At 46.4% G+C, this 19,344-nt stretch overlaps 1 protein-coding gene across 5 annotated transcripts in view; it reads right to left on the bottom strand.

The window, feature by feature from the left end:
• The window catches only part of SPATA20 (spermatogenesis associated 20), a 59,855-nt gene that overhangs the window by 26,150 nt on the left and 14,361 nt on the right, over positions 1–19,344 (bottom strand). For all 5 annotated transcript variants that reach the window (XM_053301219.1, XM_053301224.1, XM_053301223.1 and 2 more), the window contains 9 exons: positions 18,715–18,869; positions 18,492–18,635; positions 16,190–16,391; positions 15,953–16,083; positions 14,228–14,332; positions 8,358–8,432; positions 5,304–5,516; positions 2,792–2,984; positions 1,206–1,374 (listed from right to left, as the gene is read on the bottom strand). In XM_053301219.1, coding sequence (XP_053157194.1) covers positions 1,206–1,374; positions 2,792–2,984; positions 5,304–5,516; positions 8,358–8,432; positions 14,228–14,332; positions 15,953–16,083; positions 16,190–16,391; positions 18,492–18,635; positions 18,715–18,869 — 1,387 coding nt within the window. The remainder of the gene's footprint in view (positions 1–1,205; positions 1,375–2,791; positions 2,985–5,303; positions 5,517–8,357; positions 8,433–14,227; positions 14,333–15,952; positions 16,084–16,189; positions 16,392–18,491; positions 18,636–18,714; positions 18,870–19,344) is intronic.

Raw genomic sequence — 19,344 nt, 5'->3', positions numbered from 1 at the left:
CCCAGAGGCATCTGGTGGGCCCCTGTGCGAAACAGGATGCTGGGCCTGATCCAGCAGGACTGTTCTGATCCGTCCTTAATCTTAACCGACATCCCGTTCCACGTGGACTGCACGTCTGTGTACAAGTGCTGCTGCCACCTACAAGATGGTGCCATGTGGTGGTGAAAAAAGGGAACCTGAGCCAGAAATAATGCTGGCCTATTTTACAGAGCTCTTGACGTAATGAATGTGAATCCCTTGGTGGACTGAGAAAAAGCAGTATATAAATACAGGTTTTATTACTGTACATAGCTGTGAGTAAGCTTGTACTGCTCCTGTCAGATAGGCTCCACAGTAGCTCAGAAAGAGACAGGCCCTCCATGACCAAGGATTCAAGCGGTTGTGAAAACAGAAGCTCTGCTTATTTCTAAGAAGGTCATGAGCTTCACTGCTCATCCAGGCTGTAATCTAGAACCCTCCATAGTGCTGGGAGTTTTGCCACTGTGTTCAATGGGACTACACCTGGAGTTTCAAGGTCCCAGCCAGGGATCTAGATTCTTGTGGTCAAAGGGCCTGCGCATCCGAAGACTGCATGTTCCAATGAAATTATGCAAGTTGTTCAAATACTGGCTAATATGGTGAACAGGTCCATGAAGCTGGAATGCCCCATGTCAGGACTGCAGGGGAGCCAGAAGGCAGCCCTGATGCTTTAAAAAACCAGCAGATAAACGGGGATGAATGCGGCAACATGGCTGGCATGGTCACCACTGGTATTTTTTAGAGTCCCAGAGCTGCCTTCTGGCTCCTCTGCAACTCCAACACAGAGTGCCTGAGCTCTGGTAGCCTGCACAGCATGCCAGCCATTGCATAGATGTTGATTTGCCCTAATAATGCATTAATTCTTAGTGTGATGTGGAAGTTGCAGAATTGCACAATGGGGGAGAAAACGGAGGCAGCAAGAGCAGAGGCAAAGGCACAGGAAGCCACGGGGAGATTAGGCAGGGAGCTGAATGGAGCCGCGTCCCCTTCTTTCTGACAAAACCTCATCCAGCAAAAACTCCCCTGGTTTCTGAATGGCTAGCAGAAAACGCTCATGACATTTCCAAGCATTTCTCTCCTCTGGAAAAATGTCAGCTGAGCACTTCAGCCGTGCTCCTCTCTTGTATACCTTCGCCGGAATGGTGGCGTCCAGAAGTGGGACCACAGTGCCACCTGCTGCCACTCACCTATTGTCCACTGAGTTGCCTTGGCCTCGGTAGCAGCTTCGGAGGAGCTTCCCAGTGCTGGCACTGAACAAGTGGTTCCGCAAGAAGTCAGCTGCGCAGACAGCCCGGCCGATGTACTCCTCCTTGCCCAAGATGGCCCCACTCTGAGCAAAGCCCGAAATCATCAGCCCTGAGAGAGGGAAGAGGCAAACAGTCAGCGTGCAACCAGAGCACCAGATGGCGCTCCATTTGATTCACATCTGCCTTGATGCCAGAAACTGGCAGACGCCACAAGTTCCTTACTGTCTGGTAAGCCCAAGATGCTTTCCCCTCAATGGCTGCTAAAAGAGCAGTAAAGTCCACTAAACACAAGGTGAATACAGATGACCACTTACTAAGGAGGAGAGCTGGTCTTGTGGTAGCAATGAAGGGTCTCTTTGGCTAAGCAGGGTCCACCCTGGTTTGCATTTGAATGGGAGAGTACACACGTGAGCACTGCAAGATACTCCCCTCAGGGGAGGGGGCTGCTCTGGGAAGAGCATCTGCATGCTTGCATACAGAAGGTTCCAAGTTCCTTCCCTGGCATTTCCAAGATAGGGCTGTGAGGCACTCCTGCCTACAACCTTGGAGAAGCCACTGGCAGTCTGTGTAGACAATACTGAGCCAAATGGACTAATGGTCTGACTTGGCAGAAGGCAGCTTCCTATGTTCATGATCACCCTCCCTATTAAGGAAGAGAAGTTTGATACACTTCACACTGGATCAGAAACCCAGGGAAGCAGAAGGGGAGTGGGACTGATTCCCACAGCAGGATACTGCAGAGAAAGTGGACCTCCATCATATGCATGGAGGTTACCATGTGGAAAATCTCTGTGTCCAGACAAAGGGCAGCAGTCAACAAATCTTCATGGTTTTGATCACTACTTCTTCCACCAGTTGAAGTCAAACACAAACTATTTTCAAAATAAAATCAACAAAATTCTGGAACCACTTGGTGAGACAGATGTGCAGCTTGCCCTGTATGTACTACTTGCACAGTATGTAGGCATCTCCATTCCATAATGGATAGGAGAGCCAGTGTTTAAGAAATGTGAAAAGATAATGAAACTGCACTAGCAATGTAGTATAGCACGGGTTAAGGAAGAGGCTTTCAAAACATCTCTGAGGGAAACAGGAGAAAGATTCTACTGCCCTCTGCTGGCACAATTAGAGAAAGGTTTCAAAATAGTGGTTGTTCAGCTCTCATGCTACCTTTGGGGCTGGGGCGGGTGGGGGGGGGGTCAAGGGCAGCAGAAGGCGAAAACACAGTAGACGACTCTGGTCATTCGGAGGCTATTCCTACAGCATCAGAGGTCTTCTTCCTCAGGGCAGAAAAAGAAAGGTTGGGGTTGATAAGGAGGGGTGGATCCGATAGCTCAGCTGTGGCTCTCCATACCCTTTGGTGAAGGGTATTCTCAATACCCTCCTGGCTCACAATACCCTCATGGGTGAAGCTACTATGGCTCAAAAACTGCCTTCTCAGAGAGCCACGTGCCATATTTCTATGGGATTGTGCAGCCTCGCATATCGTTTGCTCAGTGCAAACGAACCCGGAAGGGAAGCCTCACCATTCCAGGACGCCAGCATCTTGCTGTCCAGATGAGGCCGTGGCCGCTGCCCCCGACTCCTAGACAGCTTCTCCCTGCTCTTAACAAGCAACGTCTTCAGCTGCTCCAGCTCTAGTCCAAACCGGGCAGCTGTAAGTTCCAGGGAGTACTGCACTATCAGGACATTTTTTCCTTTTAGCTCATTGTGAGGGTCCTGAAACAAAAACAAACAAAGAAAATCCCCAACATCAGAGAACAAGAAGGGAGGGAATACTCCTTAAAGTCGGGCCTGCGTTAACATCTTTCTGGGCCTTCCCTCTGAGCCCAATACTGCAATTGCTCTAACAACTCACTGGCCTTCAAGGGGCGAGTCAGGTATCACAACGGGGGTGATCGAGGATGGCTTGCACCACTGCCATTAGCATGGACTGGCATCCAGACTAATAAAGTGCACTGCAGACGCAAATCCCCACGTGGGCAGCGCAAATGCCCACGTGGGGAGGGGGGTGATTTTTGCTGATCTCCTCTTCCCTCTGAAGCGCTCTATGCCACCCCCAAATAATCAAGAGCTGTGTGCAACTCCCAGGCAGAATGCTTCAAAGGAAAGGAAAGATTGACCCAAACAAACAAAAAACCCAAGAATTGCCCCCGCCCACTGCTTTGGTCTGGAATGCAGCACAATGCACGTGAAATTCATTAGCCTGGATGTCAGCCACTGTATGATTTTTCAGCTTTCTTTTCCCTTTAAAGTCCCATTTAGGAACAGGAAAAATAGGCAAGCAGGCAGAGACAGAGAGAAAGAAAGAAACTTGATATATGGCAAAACTGGGAAATGGTGGACACCAACAGGGGGAAAAATTACAAGTGGATCCCATGTTAAAGAGTAGGGTGAACGGTGAATTCTATTGCAGAAGAAAGTTAAAGACTACTGCTTTAACACATCCACTGCAACACTGTCATGACCACTAATTGGATGGACGGCCCTCTCTGCCAAGGGACCCCTAAAAAGTGATTCTGTTCCTTCTGAATAACCAAGTATCTGTAAAAGCTATACCAGTAATTTCCTACCTTTCCACCTTTGAGACCATCCATCCAATTAGTTCCGAAGTCCACAGTCAATCTAGATCCCTCAGCATCTTTAGGGACAAGCCATCCCGCTCACTAACAGGAAGCTGATATTGGGCCAGCAGGAAAGTGGTCTCTGCTCTTTAAGTGCCTTGTCCAGGTGGCAGTGCCACAAATGCTCAGGTGCCGCTCGTTGGTTTCACTGTGTCTTCCCTGAATGAAATGCTCCCAGTTGGGGGACATAACAATGCCCCAGCATTCAGTCAGCATAAAGGCAAAGTGACCAGATAGGATTCAGGAAGAATCGGTGCAGAGCAAGCAAAAGAATCAAGAAGATTCAGACACAACCAAGAAGATGTTGGCCAGAGGGGCCTCAAGTGAGCTTGCATCCCAAGACAAGGCAGTGCCGAGGAGATGCCTTCCTTGAAAGATATGCATCTGTATTGATTACTGTAACTAATTCAACCAGAATTAGCACTCAGAACCATGATGAACTGAGGGCAAGCGTGGTGTATTATTACCGGCCGCTATGATGAAGAAAATTACTCAGACATTTTCTTCAGCATGTCAGCCACTATTATTTATATAGTGCTTTTAATTTCAATGGGATTACTCTGAGTAATTTTCCTCATGTCAGCCATATTATTTATATACTGCTTTTTAATGGGAAAGTTCTCAAAGCAGTTTACATAGAGAAAAAATGGTTTCTTGTCTCCCCCAAAGGCTAACAATCTAAAAAGAAGCACCAGCCACTGTAGAGACCTTGTGCTGGGACTGCAGAGGGACAGCTGCTCTCACCTGGCAACATAGAAGAGAGTCACAACTTCATCAGGTGCCTCTTTGCCCAGGTAGCAGGGGTTAGGAGAATGCTGGACTAGGCCTGGGGAGACCCTGGGTCAAATCCCTGCTCAGCTACTCACCATCTAACCTACCTTACAGGATAAAGTATAACATTGAGGAGGGGAACTATGTACACTGTCCTGAGCTTCTTAGAGGAAGCATGGGAGAAGAACACATTTAAATTAAATTAAAGAGGGATGCACAATTAGTGTGTCCAGGGATGATCAGAACTGGACATTAAATATATTTTGCTGTGCACGAAAGCTTCTGCTCTCCTCCACAAAACAAAGTAGCTTCTGCTTCACACTATCTCTTGGACTGTTAAGGTTGTTGCCTGGATGCACACTGAAGGAAGGGGAACTTGGGAACTGTTATCTGGAGACTACAGATAAGCCACTGTGTGCTCTGAAATGTACATGGACTGCCTTAGTTGGTAGCTACCTCAACAAGCACTCTCTCTACAGCCAAGGCAAGTGCTCCTTGGCCCAAAGGCGGGGCTGCTGTGTGGAGTGGCATCTGGAAGGGGGCTTTATGGATGCCGTAGTCACCTCTGGATCGTGCCTGTGCCATCACGAGTGACAAAACACACAACTCCCCCACTCAGGCAGTGCCTCCCTTCCCATGTTACCTTCATTGGATTCACATTGCCATCCTCCTTGACCCCATAGTGATGCATGAAGACATCTGCCACTGTCTTTTTCTCTGGGTTCCCCTCAATGAGATCTGGCAGGAGCGTCCGGATCTCTTCAGCTGCCCACACACAGAATGCCCCCTCCTGCTTCTCTTTTGACTGGACTGTGGGGTAGGAATCTGCATCCTCTGCACTGTAGAACCCCCCTGACTGAAAGAAAGCAAAAGCAGCACCATGAGCATGAACTCTACATCTCTCTGTTCTGCAAATAGAGGTGCCACACCAGCAAGGTGATGAGCACCAGGCTGCTGACCAAGCAGTCCAGTCAGATTCCAAGCACCAAGCATGGAATCTCGTTTGGTGGCTCATGGTTTGTAACTCAAACCGCCACCCCACCCACCCCCACCCTGCCTTAGAATCACAGCTTTTTTTGTAGAGCAATTATCAGGCCTTCTAAGATGCCAAGAAAAGCTTGTAAATGTTTGCTATTGGATGTGCCTTTTAAATGCAAGGCGGTGAAAGTAGCAGCAAGTGTTGCTACTGCAAGGCAGAAAAGAGCTTCTGTGCTGTGTATTTCCCCAAAACGTTCTGCCCCCTTGAACCGGGATGGCCCAAGGTACTGCAGTGCCTGAGGCAAGGTGCAAAATGCTGCTTTGCCTCATCCCTGGTGGGGGCAGACCCCTTTCAAAACCAAGACGTGCATGCTTGGAAAGTGCAGGGGGAGCAGGGAAGGCTGCCCACAGCCTCCTCTTCTTCTCTCCTTGTGCTTCTTGCAAGCTTTGCAAGGCGGGGAAGGAGAAGCACTCCTTGCAAAGTTTGCAAGAGTCGAGTCAGTCCCAAAGAGCTGTCATGATGGCAAGAGAGAGGTGATGGCAGTGGATCTTCCTACTCTGCTGGTGCCCGAGGTGAAAGTCTCCTAGCCTCATGAATGGGCTGCCCCTCCCCTTACCAGAACCATCATATTAGGAGCCAGCATAGCATAGTGGTTAGAGCGTTGGACTAGGACCGGGAAGACCCGAGTTCAAATCCCCATTCAACCATGAAACTCACTGGGTGACTCTGGGCCAGTCCTGTATCTCTCAGCCTAACCTACCTCACGGGGTTGTTGTGAGGATAAACATAACCATGTGCATTTGAGCTCCTCGGAGGAAAAAGCAAGATATAAATGTAAAAAATATAAATAAATGAAATGAAATGAAATGAAATGAAATTCGGATGGCCCCCAAAAGCACCTAGGCCCACCTTCTGCAAGCAGAACCATCTACCTGCTAACCCTTCAAATCTACACACAGAGACCACAATGGGCTGGGCTTCCCCCTTCCCCTGCCTGCTGCCCCCACAGGGTTCCAGATACCTGTTTGCCCTAGAATGAAGCAGCAGCCTTCAGGATTTTACTGCATGTGCTTGCGTGCCATATGTCATTTGGCCCTTCGAATACTATGGCGTTCAAACACGTTTATTTATATTTATTTAATTCTTTATTTAACATATTTCAAGTCTCTGGGCAGTTTACAGTAAAAGAGCACAAATCAAAACAAGATTAAAACATTAAAAGAATTGAAAATTTAAAACAATGCTATGAGTCTAATTAAAAGCCTGGGTGAACAAATGTGTCTTGACCGCCTTATTAGAAGTGATCAGAGATGGGGAGGCTCTTACTTTGACAGGGAGCACATTCCAAAGCCTTGGGGCAGCAATGGAGAAGGCCTGTCCCTGAGTAGCCCCCATGAGCTGGTGGCAACTGCAGAAAGACCTCCCCAAATGATCTCAATAGGCAGTGGGGCTCATAACGAAGAAGACATTCTCTTAAATACCCTGGGCCTAAACTGTTTAGGGCTTTATAGGTTATAACCAGCACTTGATATTTTGCCTGGAAACATATTGGTAATCAGTGCAGTTCCTTTAGTATAGGTATAATGTAGTCTCTTCGAGATGACCCAGAAACCAACCTGGCTACCACATTTTACACCAATTGTAGTTTCTGGACTGCCTACAAAGGCAGCCCCACACAGAATGCATTATAGTAATCAAGTTTGGAGGTGACCAGCATATGCATTACTGCTCTGAGGCCATTTATCTCAAGAAACGGACACAGCTGGTATTTCAGCCGAAGCTGATACAAAGCACTTCTGGCCACTGCCTCAACCTGAGACACCAGGGAGAGGTTTGGATCCAGAAGTACCCCTAGATTGCGTAACTGTTCCTTCTGGGGAAGTGTGACCCCATCCAGAACTGGCAGATCAAAATAGTCTCCTGAATTCCGACTCCACACAGTAAGTACCTCTGTCTTATCTGGATTCAGTCTCAATTTGTTATTTCTTATCTAACCCATCACCACTTCCAAGCAGGCATTTAGGGAGGTTATGCCTTCTCCTGATGATGCTGACATGGAAAAATAGATTTGAGTATCATCAGCATACCGATAACACCCTGCAACAAATCTCCTGGATCTCTTCCAGCAGTTCCATGTAGAAGTTAAAAAGGATTGGAGACAGTATGGAATATGGACAGATGGAAGTGTTTTCCCTGGAAGTGCTTTTATTATTAGTAGTAGTAGTAGTAATTCAGTTTCTATACCGCCCTTCCAAAAATGGCTCAGGGTGGTTTACACAGAGCAACAACAAACAAATAAGATGGCTCCCTGTCCCCAAAGGGCTCACAATCTAAAAAGAAACATAAGACAGACACCAGCAACAGTCACTGGAGGAACTGTGCTGGGGGTGGATAGGGCCAGTTACTCTCCCCCTGCTAAATAAAAAGAATCACCATGGTAAAAGGTGCCTCTTTGCCCAGTTAGCAGGGGTTTGGTATGGATTTATGCAGGGCTGCAGATAATTAGCTGTGAGAGGCACCAAGACGAATGACAGGAAAAGGTTCTGTGTTGGCTTGATGGAAGGCTACAGTGAGGCTATATTATTTCCAGCCCATTAGACAGGGGGCTCCAGGCACAGTCAGGAACTGCAGTTGCATCTGTTCCACGTGGCTGCTGGCAGCTCAAAGGCCAATCAGTGCCTGGTGCCAGGGAGGCAAGAGCCCGAGGTGGTCGCTTACCCTGTCGCTCAGGTCCCGAGAGACGTAGAGCAGAATGTCTGCAGCAGTGTCTGCAAAGAATTCGTCACCAGAAATCTGTTGGAGACACAAAGCCATATTCCAAACATAATGAAACTGGGGGAGAGGGGAAAGAAACAAAGATAGGCTAATGATACATTTCAAGCCTAGCATTTAAAAAACTGACACCAGTGGTGAGGGAGAATGCCATCTCAAGGATGTTAAACCCAAAGCGGCTTCAGAGGGAGCCTAATATCTACACCAAGATATGCAAAGCACACAACTGCTAGAATCAGTAGAAGTCTTTTCGATTTACACCAGAACATGACTGGAATGTTCAAACCCTTTGATGGTAGAGATGGTGAAAGCTGAGGAGGATTGTACCCAGATCAGTGAGCCCCTAAGTGTATTGAGCAGCTGTTGCCTAGTGAATAAATGATAGCCCAGGTTACAAGGGATGCATGTCCTTTCTTTGCTCTGCAAGGATATGTCAGCTGAAATCATTTCCTCAACGTTGGCTCAGAAATAAATAGTAACAAAATAAGTGTGGCTAAGGCTGCTGCAATCAGCTGAGCTCCCCATCCTTCCCTGGGGATTAGGAACATAGAAACACAGGAAGCTGCCTTTTACTAAGTCAGACCATTGGCCCATCTAGGAACAGGAACATAGGAAGCTGCCATATACTGAGTCAGACCATTGGTCTATCTAGCTCAGTATTGTCTAAGAACCTTCTGCATGCAAAGCAGATGCTCTACCACTGAGCTTATGGCCCCAACCCCTGAAGGGAATATCTTACAGCAGAGCATGCACACATGTAGTCACCCATCCAAATGCAAACCAAGGCAAACCCCATTAGCAAAGGGGACAATTCATGCTCGCTACTGCAAGACCAGCTCTCCACACACTTTATTTATATGCCCCTTGCTCCCAAGTACCCCACTGATCCCCACACAACTGCTGTCTGGACCAAAACATTTCTCTCACAGCCTGGATCTCACAATTGGACTAAATCAGAAATTTTATGCAAGCTCATTCAAATTTGTCTGATTTCTAGAACTGGGTTATCCCGTTGCAGGATGTAAGCAGATGACCAGAACTCCCCACCCATTCGCAAACTGATCTTAAAGCTATTTTAAAAGGTCAACAAGATGAGTGCTACTATTCCAGCGCCATCAGCAGCTGATGGGTTGTGAAATGAGGACACCCAGGGTAATCTCAGCATAGCAGGGATGCCAATAATTTGAACTCAGAAGCAGCAGGTGGCCTGATTTGCTGGCTTCCTTGACTAATACTCAGAGCTCTTATAGATTCCACAGCCACAAATCCCTTTTGAATTGCATCTGGGGAGCCTGGAAATGGGCAATTAAAATCAGTGTGGAGAAGAATGGCTTATCCGAAAAGCTCTCACCTCCAGCCCTGGTCACATCAGCAGTGACTCTTGCTGAGCACCTAGGGTGCTATAATAGATGTCTGCATGTAAATCCTGCCAATTTGCCTCACAAAAAGCTCCCTAGCCAGCTTACTGTTCAAATCAACAATGCAGAGCATCATATCCATACACTCATCAATTAAGACAAGTTAAAAACTCATAAAGCACAGCTAAAATATAAGCAGCAGCATAAACCGCACACCTACATTTTTTGCCTCCCCCCCCCCACAGTTTGGCAGAATAAAAGGATTTTTAGAGCTCCCCTAAAAGCCCCAACAGAACCAAGCTAGCCAGCCTCTCTTGGGAGGTTCTCCTGCATGGAGAGTACCAGAAATAAGGACTTGGCTCCTACATCAACCAGTGAGAACCAACTGTGGGCACAAGCCATAAAGGAAGGGGTTGTGGAAGCAGGAAATAAGCCATAGGATGAATAGTGGGAATGAAATAGCATCATTTCCTTTAGGAACAAAGGGAGCAGCCCGAAGGAGGAGAGGTGGTCTTGTGATAGGAAGCATGAATTGCCCCCTTTGCTAAGCAGGGGTCTGCCCTGGTTTGCATATGAATGGGAGATTTGATGTGTGAGCCCTGTAAGGGGGTGGGGGGCCTCGAAGACTGTTCCTGTGAGGGAAGGGAAGAAAGCACACACAGGCCAGGGAGATAGTTGGTCAAGCCCCAGCCACAAGGGGAGAGGCCTAAAGGAGTTGTGAAGAAGGCAGAAGGAGGGAAGGAAGGAGAATGGCTGCTGAGGGTGAGCAAATGCACAGTCACTCACACCGAGCAAAAAACACATGGTAGAGCAGACTGGATAGCAGACAGAGAGTGATTGGGTGGGTAGGAAGGAAAGAGGGAGAAAAGGGCCATGAACACACAAGGACATGTGTGGAGTGGGAAGCATTCTGTTGGAGCAGCAGCAAGCAGGATGGAGAGCTGCCCACCAGAGGGTGCTTCAAAAAAGGTTGGGTGGGTAATCAATCCTTCCCCTAAGCCTGCTGGGGAGGGCGGACCCGGCATATGGGAGATTAACACCCAGGCTCTGGGATCCAATGCAACATATTAAGGCTGTTCTCACGAGCAGCCTAACCCAGGATACGGCAGCCCATGCCGATTCCAGCACTGCCTGCCTACCTAACCCCACTTTGAAGCTTGGCTGTTAGCCGAGGTTAAGGGTGCAAGTGAACCCTGGCACCAGGAACATATGTGTGCTCAGGCTGCTTGCAGCCCAAGTGCACCCAGAGTTGGGCCCCTAGAGCACCTGTCTCAGTCTCAGCCTTGAACAATCCGTGCTTCACAGAGCACTGCAGATGGCCTGGGCGTGCAGCAGCACACCAAAGACTCAACACAGGATCGTCCGGGGGGGGGGCAGGGAGGTAGGTAAAACCCTGCCCCACCCACCCACCTAAGCAGGGGTTGTGTGAATAGCCTCTTTGTTGCAGGTCCACTTGTTACTACTAATACGTATCGCAGGGATGCCACCCCCGTTTCAACTAAGGAGTGCCTCTATCTTTAACAGGAATGTCGCAGAGAACATTTCAGCAGGTGCAGCTTTTAACAGCCCAGCTCTGCAGGGGATGGAAATGCTGCACCTGCCAAAACCTCTCCATCTGCTTAACTGTCAAATGTACAGAAACACTAATGCTGAACGGTTGGCCATCCCTGATTTAGGACTTGCTTCTTAAAATTTATTTACCACTGTAAACCAAAAGGTCACAGCTGAATTAAAAACACAAAAACACCAATTGTAATTCACCGAGAGAAGATGAACAGCTAATCTGAAAGTAAATAAAACACACTGACACATTAGAGCCAAAGGCCACAAACTGTTTGTGCCACCTAATGTTGTCAAAACCTTATCTCTGAGGGAAAGACCTGAAGAGGCCTCACAGCAAAGGCAGCTACCTCGGCTGCAATGTTTAGGGAGGTGCCTGCCAACTGTTTGCCCATTTCAATTACTGGGGCAAATGCAGGGCTTAGGAGGTGGCAAAATGTTTCTGAAATTTAAAAAAATGTAATTAATTTGAGTGTTCGCCTTGGCGGTGATGGTTGTTTTTAAATCCCCCTCGCTGCCATTTATTTATTTATTTCCCCTGTCCACTGTTGCTTTGGTGAAAGTTTTCTATTCTGGGCTATTTTGGTCACATGTCTATGTGCTGACTACACTCCAAAGCTGATTTAGAGTGAAGGCAATGCTTCCTGAACTGGTCATATGATGATGTCATTGACAGCAAAGCAAGCCTGTTAAGGCCTATGTTTCCTGAACAGATAAACACTTCTGACACCTTTCTCAACAATTCCCCAAAAAAACATCAGAAGAGGGTGGCGTCTTTTAATTCTTCTGAAGATATTCACACACACACACACACACACACACACACACACACACACACACCCCTGAGACTTTCAGCCCAACCTTAGTAATGGCCGACATGATGGGTAGCCCTCCACCAACACCAGGGACTCACTAGGGCTGCTGTGCAACTTGAAAGGTAGCCCCAAATGGTGTAGAGTACCAGAGGTACTGCAGAATGACTTAAAGCCGCATCCAAGCAGCAGTGCAACACTCCTTCCATTGGAAGCCATGGAAGCAGCTCCGTGCAACTGATCAGAAATGGTTTTAATTTGTTCTGCAGCTGCCCCCTCAGGAATGCCTTTCAACTTGTACAACAGCCCTGGTGGATCCTTAGCACTGAAGAACAGTCATGTTGGCCACTATCTCAACTCAACAATAAATTTTTTAAAATATTCTAACGAGTATAAACACCTACCTAAAACAGGCCCTAGTAGTTCATTTCAGACTTCACCAATCACATTTCAGAGGACAGTGGGGAAAAACCTCTACCTCAGCCAAGCCAGACATTAACTGACAGGTATCATATGATGTCCTTCTTCTACTGCCGTTGGCATGGTTTGATCCCTTAAAGCTATGGAGACTTTCCAACAGTTAACTCCCAAATATTGTTCGTTTCAAACAATGTCAAGATTTCTGCACAATTCAAGCTGTATTTCATTTTTTTAAAGTAAAATATAGATCCAGGAGAGTGCAAGGCAATATAAATGGCAACCAGAGATTGCCAAAGGGTGGGATAGGGATACTAGTGAACAAAATGAGTTGTAAGGCTAAGTACATAAGACAAGAGAGCAGGGCTACTATCCAGTTATCTGGGTCCTAGAAATTCAAGAAGCTACCTGATAAGAAGAGAAAGCTGGGAGGATCTGATTCATTTTTTTTTTTAAACCCTTCCCATCTTGGTGAACTGCTTTCAGTTCCACTCACTAAGCATAATGGTGGCTGGATGTCCTTATGGAATTGGAAGACTTTGTGTGGAAGCAGGGAGGAGAGACAGTGCATGCTCCCTCCATGCAGAATTTCCCAGGAGACTCAGCCTTGGCTGAAGTCCCAAGCAAATCTCAAAGCATGTCTACCCACAGAAGGAACACAACAGTCCGTGCTTCAGTGAAGCATTTCTTATTCTTCTATCCCCTGAACAATCCTGTGTAAACTACGGAATGCTCTGCAATTCACAAAGTGACAGGCCTAGGTGTTGCTCTCAGTTTTCATTACACCCATGAGATGCCACGTTACTGCCAAGAATTACTGCAGCCGGGGGCGGTGTGGGGAGACGAGGAAGCTCTGCATACAGAGTCACCATCTCCCCATCTTGCCATTGCTGGCATGGCAGGAAGGACCAAGAAAGGCAGCAAACTTTGTCCTTCCTTCCTCTCCTTTGCCTGCACATGAGTCACTAGCTGCATCTTGGAACTGGGCTCAAAAAGTTTAGTCTCTGTCCATCTTAGCTGCCCATCACAGAATCTTCTTCTTTTCACCTATCGGCTCCTTAACTCACATTTACCTCCATGTCATCTTAATGACACGTAGAAATTGTGAGGTTGAAGAGTATTCAAGTACAATCCCTGCTGGTGGGCAAGTATGGATTCTATCTCAAGTCAAGGGCTAACGAATCCCAATGTAGAATTCAGCCACTGGGGAATATAGCAGGGCTCCCAACGGTTCAGCCCTGCCTTGCTCTTCTTGTCTGCTTTTATGATCATGGTTTCCCAGCAAAATTTCACATCACCCACTCCCTCCTGTTTAACATGCCTGACTTGGGTTATGGGATAAATATCACAAGTTCAGAGAGTTCACACAGAGAGAGGATGTGCTGTCACTTTGTTACCTAGAGAGCTGTAGCATTTCTGCTTCCCAGTATAAAAGGGAAGTTCATCGGTATAGAAGCAAGGAAGAAGAGCTGCCTCTCCCAGGTTAACATGAAATCCCATCTCCATGGAAAGGCACCCAGTTCCTCTGGTCTCGCAACAAGCCCTCCCCATAGAATATCCTGCTTTCTGCTCCACTCTTTGCTGAGATGAGCACTGTTCATTTACCAGTTCTTTTTGGCCCTAACTGGGAAATCACAAGGTATTGCTTTGAGCCCCTAACGGGGAATACCTGAAATGCCTTGGCATAGGCTGCTGCCAGCTGTCCCTGATCATACAACATCTTCTCAAAGTGAGGGACGTGCCAACGCTGGTCAGTGGAGTAACGATGAAATCCCTGTAGGGGAGGGGCAAAAGCACATTTCTCAACATTTATATCCAGCGACTAAGGACTGATCTTCAGCACCTGGTTTTCAATGGAGCACTTCTATGCCTAAAAAGATAACTCTGGGGGTTAGTGGGCAGGGCCACCTAACACAGTGATTCTAATGTGGTAGAGATTTACTAGAGGGGTAATGAGAGTCTTGTGAATGGTGAGGCAAGTGGTGGTGTGAAGCAGTCAAGCACATCAAAGTCTGCAATGGTGCAATGTTTATGTACAGGGGTTCCCAACCAGTGGCACTCCAGAAGTTGCCAAACTACAACTCTCCTCATCCCCAGTTAAAATTTATTGCTGAGGATGATGGAAGTTGTAATTCAACAACATCTAGAGTGCCACTGGTTCAGAGTCCCTGTACTAGAGAACTACTATAATACCGACCAGCTGCCAAGGAGGATAGGAGCAAAACAGCAGAAGCACAATAAATATGAGGGTCTTCAAAGCACACTCTGTTGCCTGCAAGATGCAAGTAAAAACTGAAGACCGCGTACAGTACGCTATTTTGGATTCCATCCTGTTCTCCTGGAGGAAATTAATTGTGTCACCCTTTGCATATCTAGATATAAGATGCTTGAGGGTGGGGAGAAGAATCTCAAACCAAGGCTCCCACCAATCAGACTTCAGCATCTAACCTCCTCTACCTGCAACCTGTTTGCAAGTCTGGAAGACTAAGCTCTGGACTTCAGTGGTGTCATCTAGGCTGAAAAGCCAGTCAGCTGTGCACCAGGTCTGGGACAGAGATGGGAGCTCAGTCCAAGCAACCTGCCAGTACTGAGGCCTCTACCTAGCTCCTCCTTCCTTTTTCCTAATTGCTATCTCAGTGTGTGGCCTCTGCTTGACTTGACCTCATGCCTGCCTCCGGCTCCTTCAATCCTGATCTGTGATCTGCCTTCCCTGGAACTTGACCTTCTGCCTGCTTCTGACAGTGCTCTTGCTTTTGTCCCCTTGGGCCCAACCTGTTTTTTCCTGGAAGACAGCCTTGCCTGTTTTGGGCCACACCCCTGTCTCTGTCCCCTAGACTGAGAGCCAGCTCTCCTGGGTTTCAGCACCTGATAGCCTGGGGCAGACCCCTGCTGAGGCCTGAAACTTATTTGGCAACCAGGATGCAGTCTTGTTAGAATCTGGCCCTATTGAGCATTAGACTATATTAACAGGATTTAGTTTTGGTCTATATGAAGCCACCAGATCACTTTTAGAATTGAGAGTTTTTTTAGCAACAGGACAGGATTTTAAAATCCTTAGATCAGGGTGTTATAACCAAGGAGATTCCACACAGTGAGCCACAGGCCAGCTAGTTCAACAAACTGTGGCATGCAACTCTTCAGGCATACCTCTAGAGTTCAGAACATTTTCAAACAACTAGCATTTTTATTCTACATTTGTCAGCTTTACTTTTATCTCCTTTTTGACCTTCCTCCAGATGGCTGGCAGAGGGAGGATGTCACAAGCTAAAATTGGATAGGCAGGATAGCAGGTCAAGGAACAAAGCCTAGCAAGAAGATCCTGAATGTTTGTTACTTGTGGATCCCATCACGAAAAGTCTGAGAACCATTCAACTAACATGGTCCTACTTCTTACCTGGGCAATATGATCATGAATCCCACCATATGCCATCATCTTGAGTGTATGCAGTGCCATCTGCAGGGCCCGTGCTCCATCGGGGGTTGATCGATGAAGAGCCCAATATGAGAAGAGGAAATTCAAGTTGACTGCATACAAGAAAGTAAAAAAGCAAAGGATCTTGGTCAGTTGCTTCTGCCATGCAGTGCTGCTTCCTCCTACTTCAATGACTTAACTATAAGATCTTTGACTAACCCGGAGTAGGGAATTTGGGAGATTCTGAAAATCCACCATATTCTTCATCATAGGATTCTGACAGTTGTTGGAAACATTTGCTTATCACCTCCTTGGAAAGTGGGGGTGCTTCTTCCCCTCGAGCACCAACATCGGTCCTGGCTAACAGTGCAGACAAGATTTTCTGGCTGTTTTCCAAAAGGGTCGTTTTGTTCCGTTTCCACTATGGAATGGGAAAAACATCCAAGTCATAATTTGCTAGTATTTGCTGATGTCCTCTCCCACATCCAACCACCTACTGCCTCAGGAAAATCTCAACCATTTTCCAGCTACAGATCTAAGGCTGCTTTCAGATACAAAGGGAAGAATCGTGTTCTTGAAGGGACACTGGTTTGCTGTCAAGAATATTTCTTCCCACATACTGTAGAAATCCAGAGATGAAGTTTTTATTTGAATGTATTCATTTAATATAACATTTTTATACTGCCTTTCTACAAATCATACCTATGGGAGTGTATAATAAAATGTTTCAAATGAAATAATAATAAAAACATCAAGAATGCATTCCCCATTCCCCTGAAGCTACAAACAAAACACCAGGAGCAGATTTGTGCTTTAGTAAGTCTGTCTCCTTAAGAATGGCTTGGAGCACCAGCCTTAACAAGTTTGATAAGCAGGGGCGTAACAATAATAGGGCAAGGGGAGACAGCTGTCTGGGGGCCCACTGCCTTGGGGGGGCCGCCAGAGGCAAGTCACATGACTGACTCCCCCAGCCGCGCACCCGCCTGGGTTTCCTTCAGTTGTATTCATCCTCCAAAATTGATGTGAGTGTTAAGACCTGGAGCTACCTGAACAGCATGCCTTTCTCTAGTACCATTAAATGACTTGCATCATCCACAATTTACAAAACCTTTAAAAAATAATTTAGTATGATGTTCTATTGTGGCACATAGGTGTTATATCTCTCTCTCTGTTCAATCATGTTTGACTCTCGGTCACTCTATGGATCAATGCACTCCATGCCGTCCTATCTCATACAGCTTCCTTTAATTCCGCCATGGTTAGTTTATATATATATATATATATATATATATATATATATATATATATATATGCTTTTTGTTACCACTATTCAGCCTCATTTAAGATGTCTTTACTTCATGAGCTGAGCTTCGGGGGGGGGGGGCGGATTTTAAAATCTTGTCTCCGGGCCCACTCCAACCTTGCTACAACCTTGATGATGAGGAATCAGTCCAGACATCTAGGCCATCCATGTTTTCTACAGTAAATGGTAAATGGGCACATAGCACAGACCAGGAGCTGGCAACTTGCTCATCACTGGGAAAACCACCATGAAAACACATTAGAAGGAAGTAGCTAATGTGCATAGCCTACCTAAACACATTTAATATAGCTTCCATACAAGTTGCATGGATGAAGAGAACACTCAGCCATTGCTAACGGACATGTAACCTTTTTCTATACTGCCAGCTGTGAAGTCAGTATGAAATTAAAGCAGGAATTTATTGGGATATTCTAGAGATAGGGGTAGTTAATTAAGGGTCGATAATGGTTACTACTGAAAGTCATTGCAAATGCTTCCAACACAGAGATGGTGGTGATGATGGTGGTGGCGATGGTGGTGGTGACAGCGGTGGGGGCAGTGACTCCACATTACACCCATAATGGGTGAGAGCAACTCACCAAGCTGAGCACTCTCACTGCATGGAGTTTCCCTACAACTGTTGTAGTACTGGTGGTGGCTGATACTAGCACAGAAAATATCCATGCAATAGAGGGAATCCATGCTGAGTGGTTCTCAGATATTAAAGCTGCCACTGTCGCTGCCAGTATCTCAGAGACACATTTTCAGAAGCTTTAACATGCACTCATAATGTCAGAATCTGCCCTAAGATGTCAGCTGGAAAGTTCTTTAGTTATGAAAATGTATGAAAATGTTTGCTCACAAAGATGCATACTGTTAATTAAAACTACAGTATAGGCTCCCAGATTTCCCAAATGGAAAAATATGGAAATGCTGGCTTGTTTACCCCATTGAGGTTGCAATTATTATGGAGGGGTGGGGGAAAATGTGACATTACAAAATGCTATCTATTAACTAGCTGACCTCTTCCCAATTCTTATTGATTTGTCCTCAAAAGATCCCACATTAGTTCATTTCACACTTTAGCCCTCCAAAGTAAAAATATCCTAGCACAAATAGCTACTACCTAGCACAAATGGCTACTCAGCTTAGTTTCTGCTGTATTGTTCTAACAAGCACCCCAATCTACCATGGAATCCTGGACATTGAACCCCATACCTGCTCTAAGATGCGGAGCAGAACAGTCCGAAAGCCAACCTGATAAATTCCATCCTCGGGAGGAAAATAGGTCCCACCTACAAATGGCTTGAGATCAGGAGTCAACCATACACTCATGGGCCAGCCTCCTCCGCTGCTGGTTGCCTGTAGAAAAGGGTGTGGCATGTGTTAGAAAGTTTTTCTCTCGTTTTTCATGCTAATTCTCCAAGTTCCAGTTCCTCACCTGTACAAAGGTCATGTAAACTTTATCAACATCTGGCCGCTCCTCACGATCGACCTTGATGCACACAAAGTTATCATTCAGAATCTGACCAATTTCTTCATTCTGAAAGGACTCTTGCTCCATCACATGGCACCAGTGGCAGGTCGAATAGCCAACTGAAACCAAATACTGTCAGTTAAAGAAAGGGTCATCGAGAGCAACTGAGAGAACTAAACTTCAGAGATGAACATTATTTATCCAGGGGGGAGCCCTAGAAAATATCCAGAAGCAGAATGCCAGTTCAATACATAATCTAAGGAGATTGGCACAATAGGAGAAGGAGTTGTCTTGAAGAAAATGTATACAAACGAACCAACTGAAAGAAACTGCTTATGAACAGATGTTGGCTGGAAACCACATGAAGGTTTCTAACTCCCAGATAAGCAAAATTCTGGCACAGTCTTCCAAAGACACTTTGGGGAGCTAAAGAATTAGCACAACTTAAAAACCTGGCAAATAGGAGAAGAGATTGACAATATGTAACCAGTTGTTTCTATCGTGAAGTACTAAAGTCAGCTTGTAAAAGCTGCTGAAAGCATGAATACTTAAACATGAACCAGGGCGGGGGGAGGGGGACACGAAACTTTTTTA

The sequence above is a fragment of the Hemicordylus capensis genome, chromosome 2, assembly GCF_027244095.1.
Source record: "Hemicordylus capensis ecotype Gifberg chromosome 2, rHemCap1.1.pri, whole genome shotgun sequence".
NCBI classification, from domain to species: Eukaryota; Metazoa; Chordata; class Lepidosauria; order Squamata; family Cordylidae; genus Hemicordylus; species Hemicordylus capensis.
Note: the sequence above shows the minus strand (reverse complement) of the source record. Positions and strands in the feature narration are given on the sequence as shown.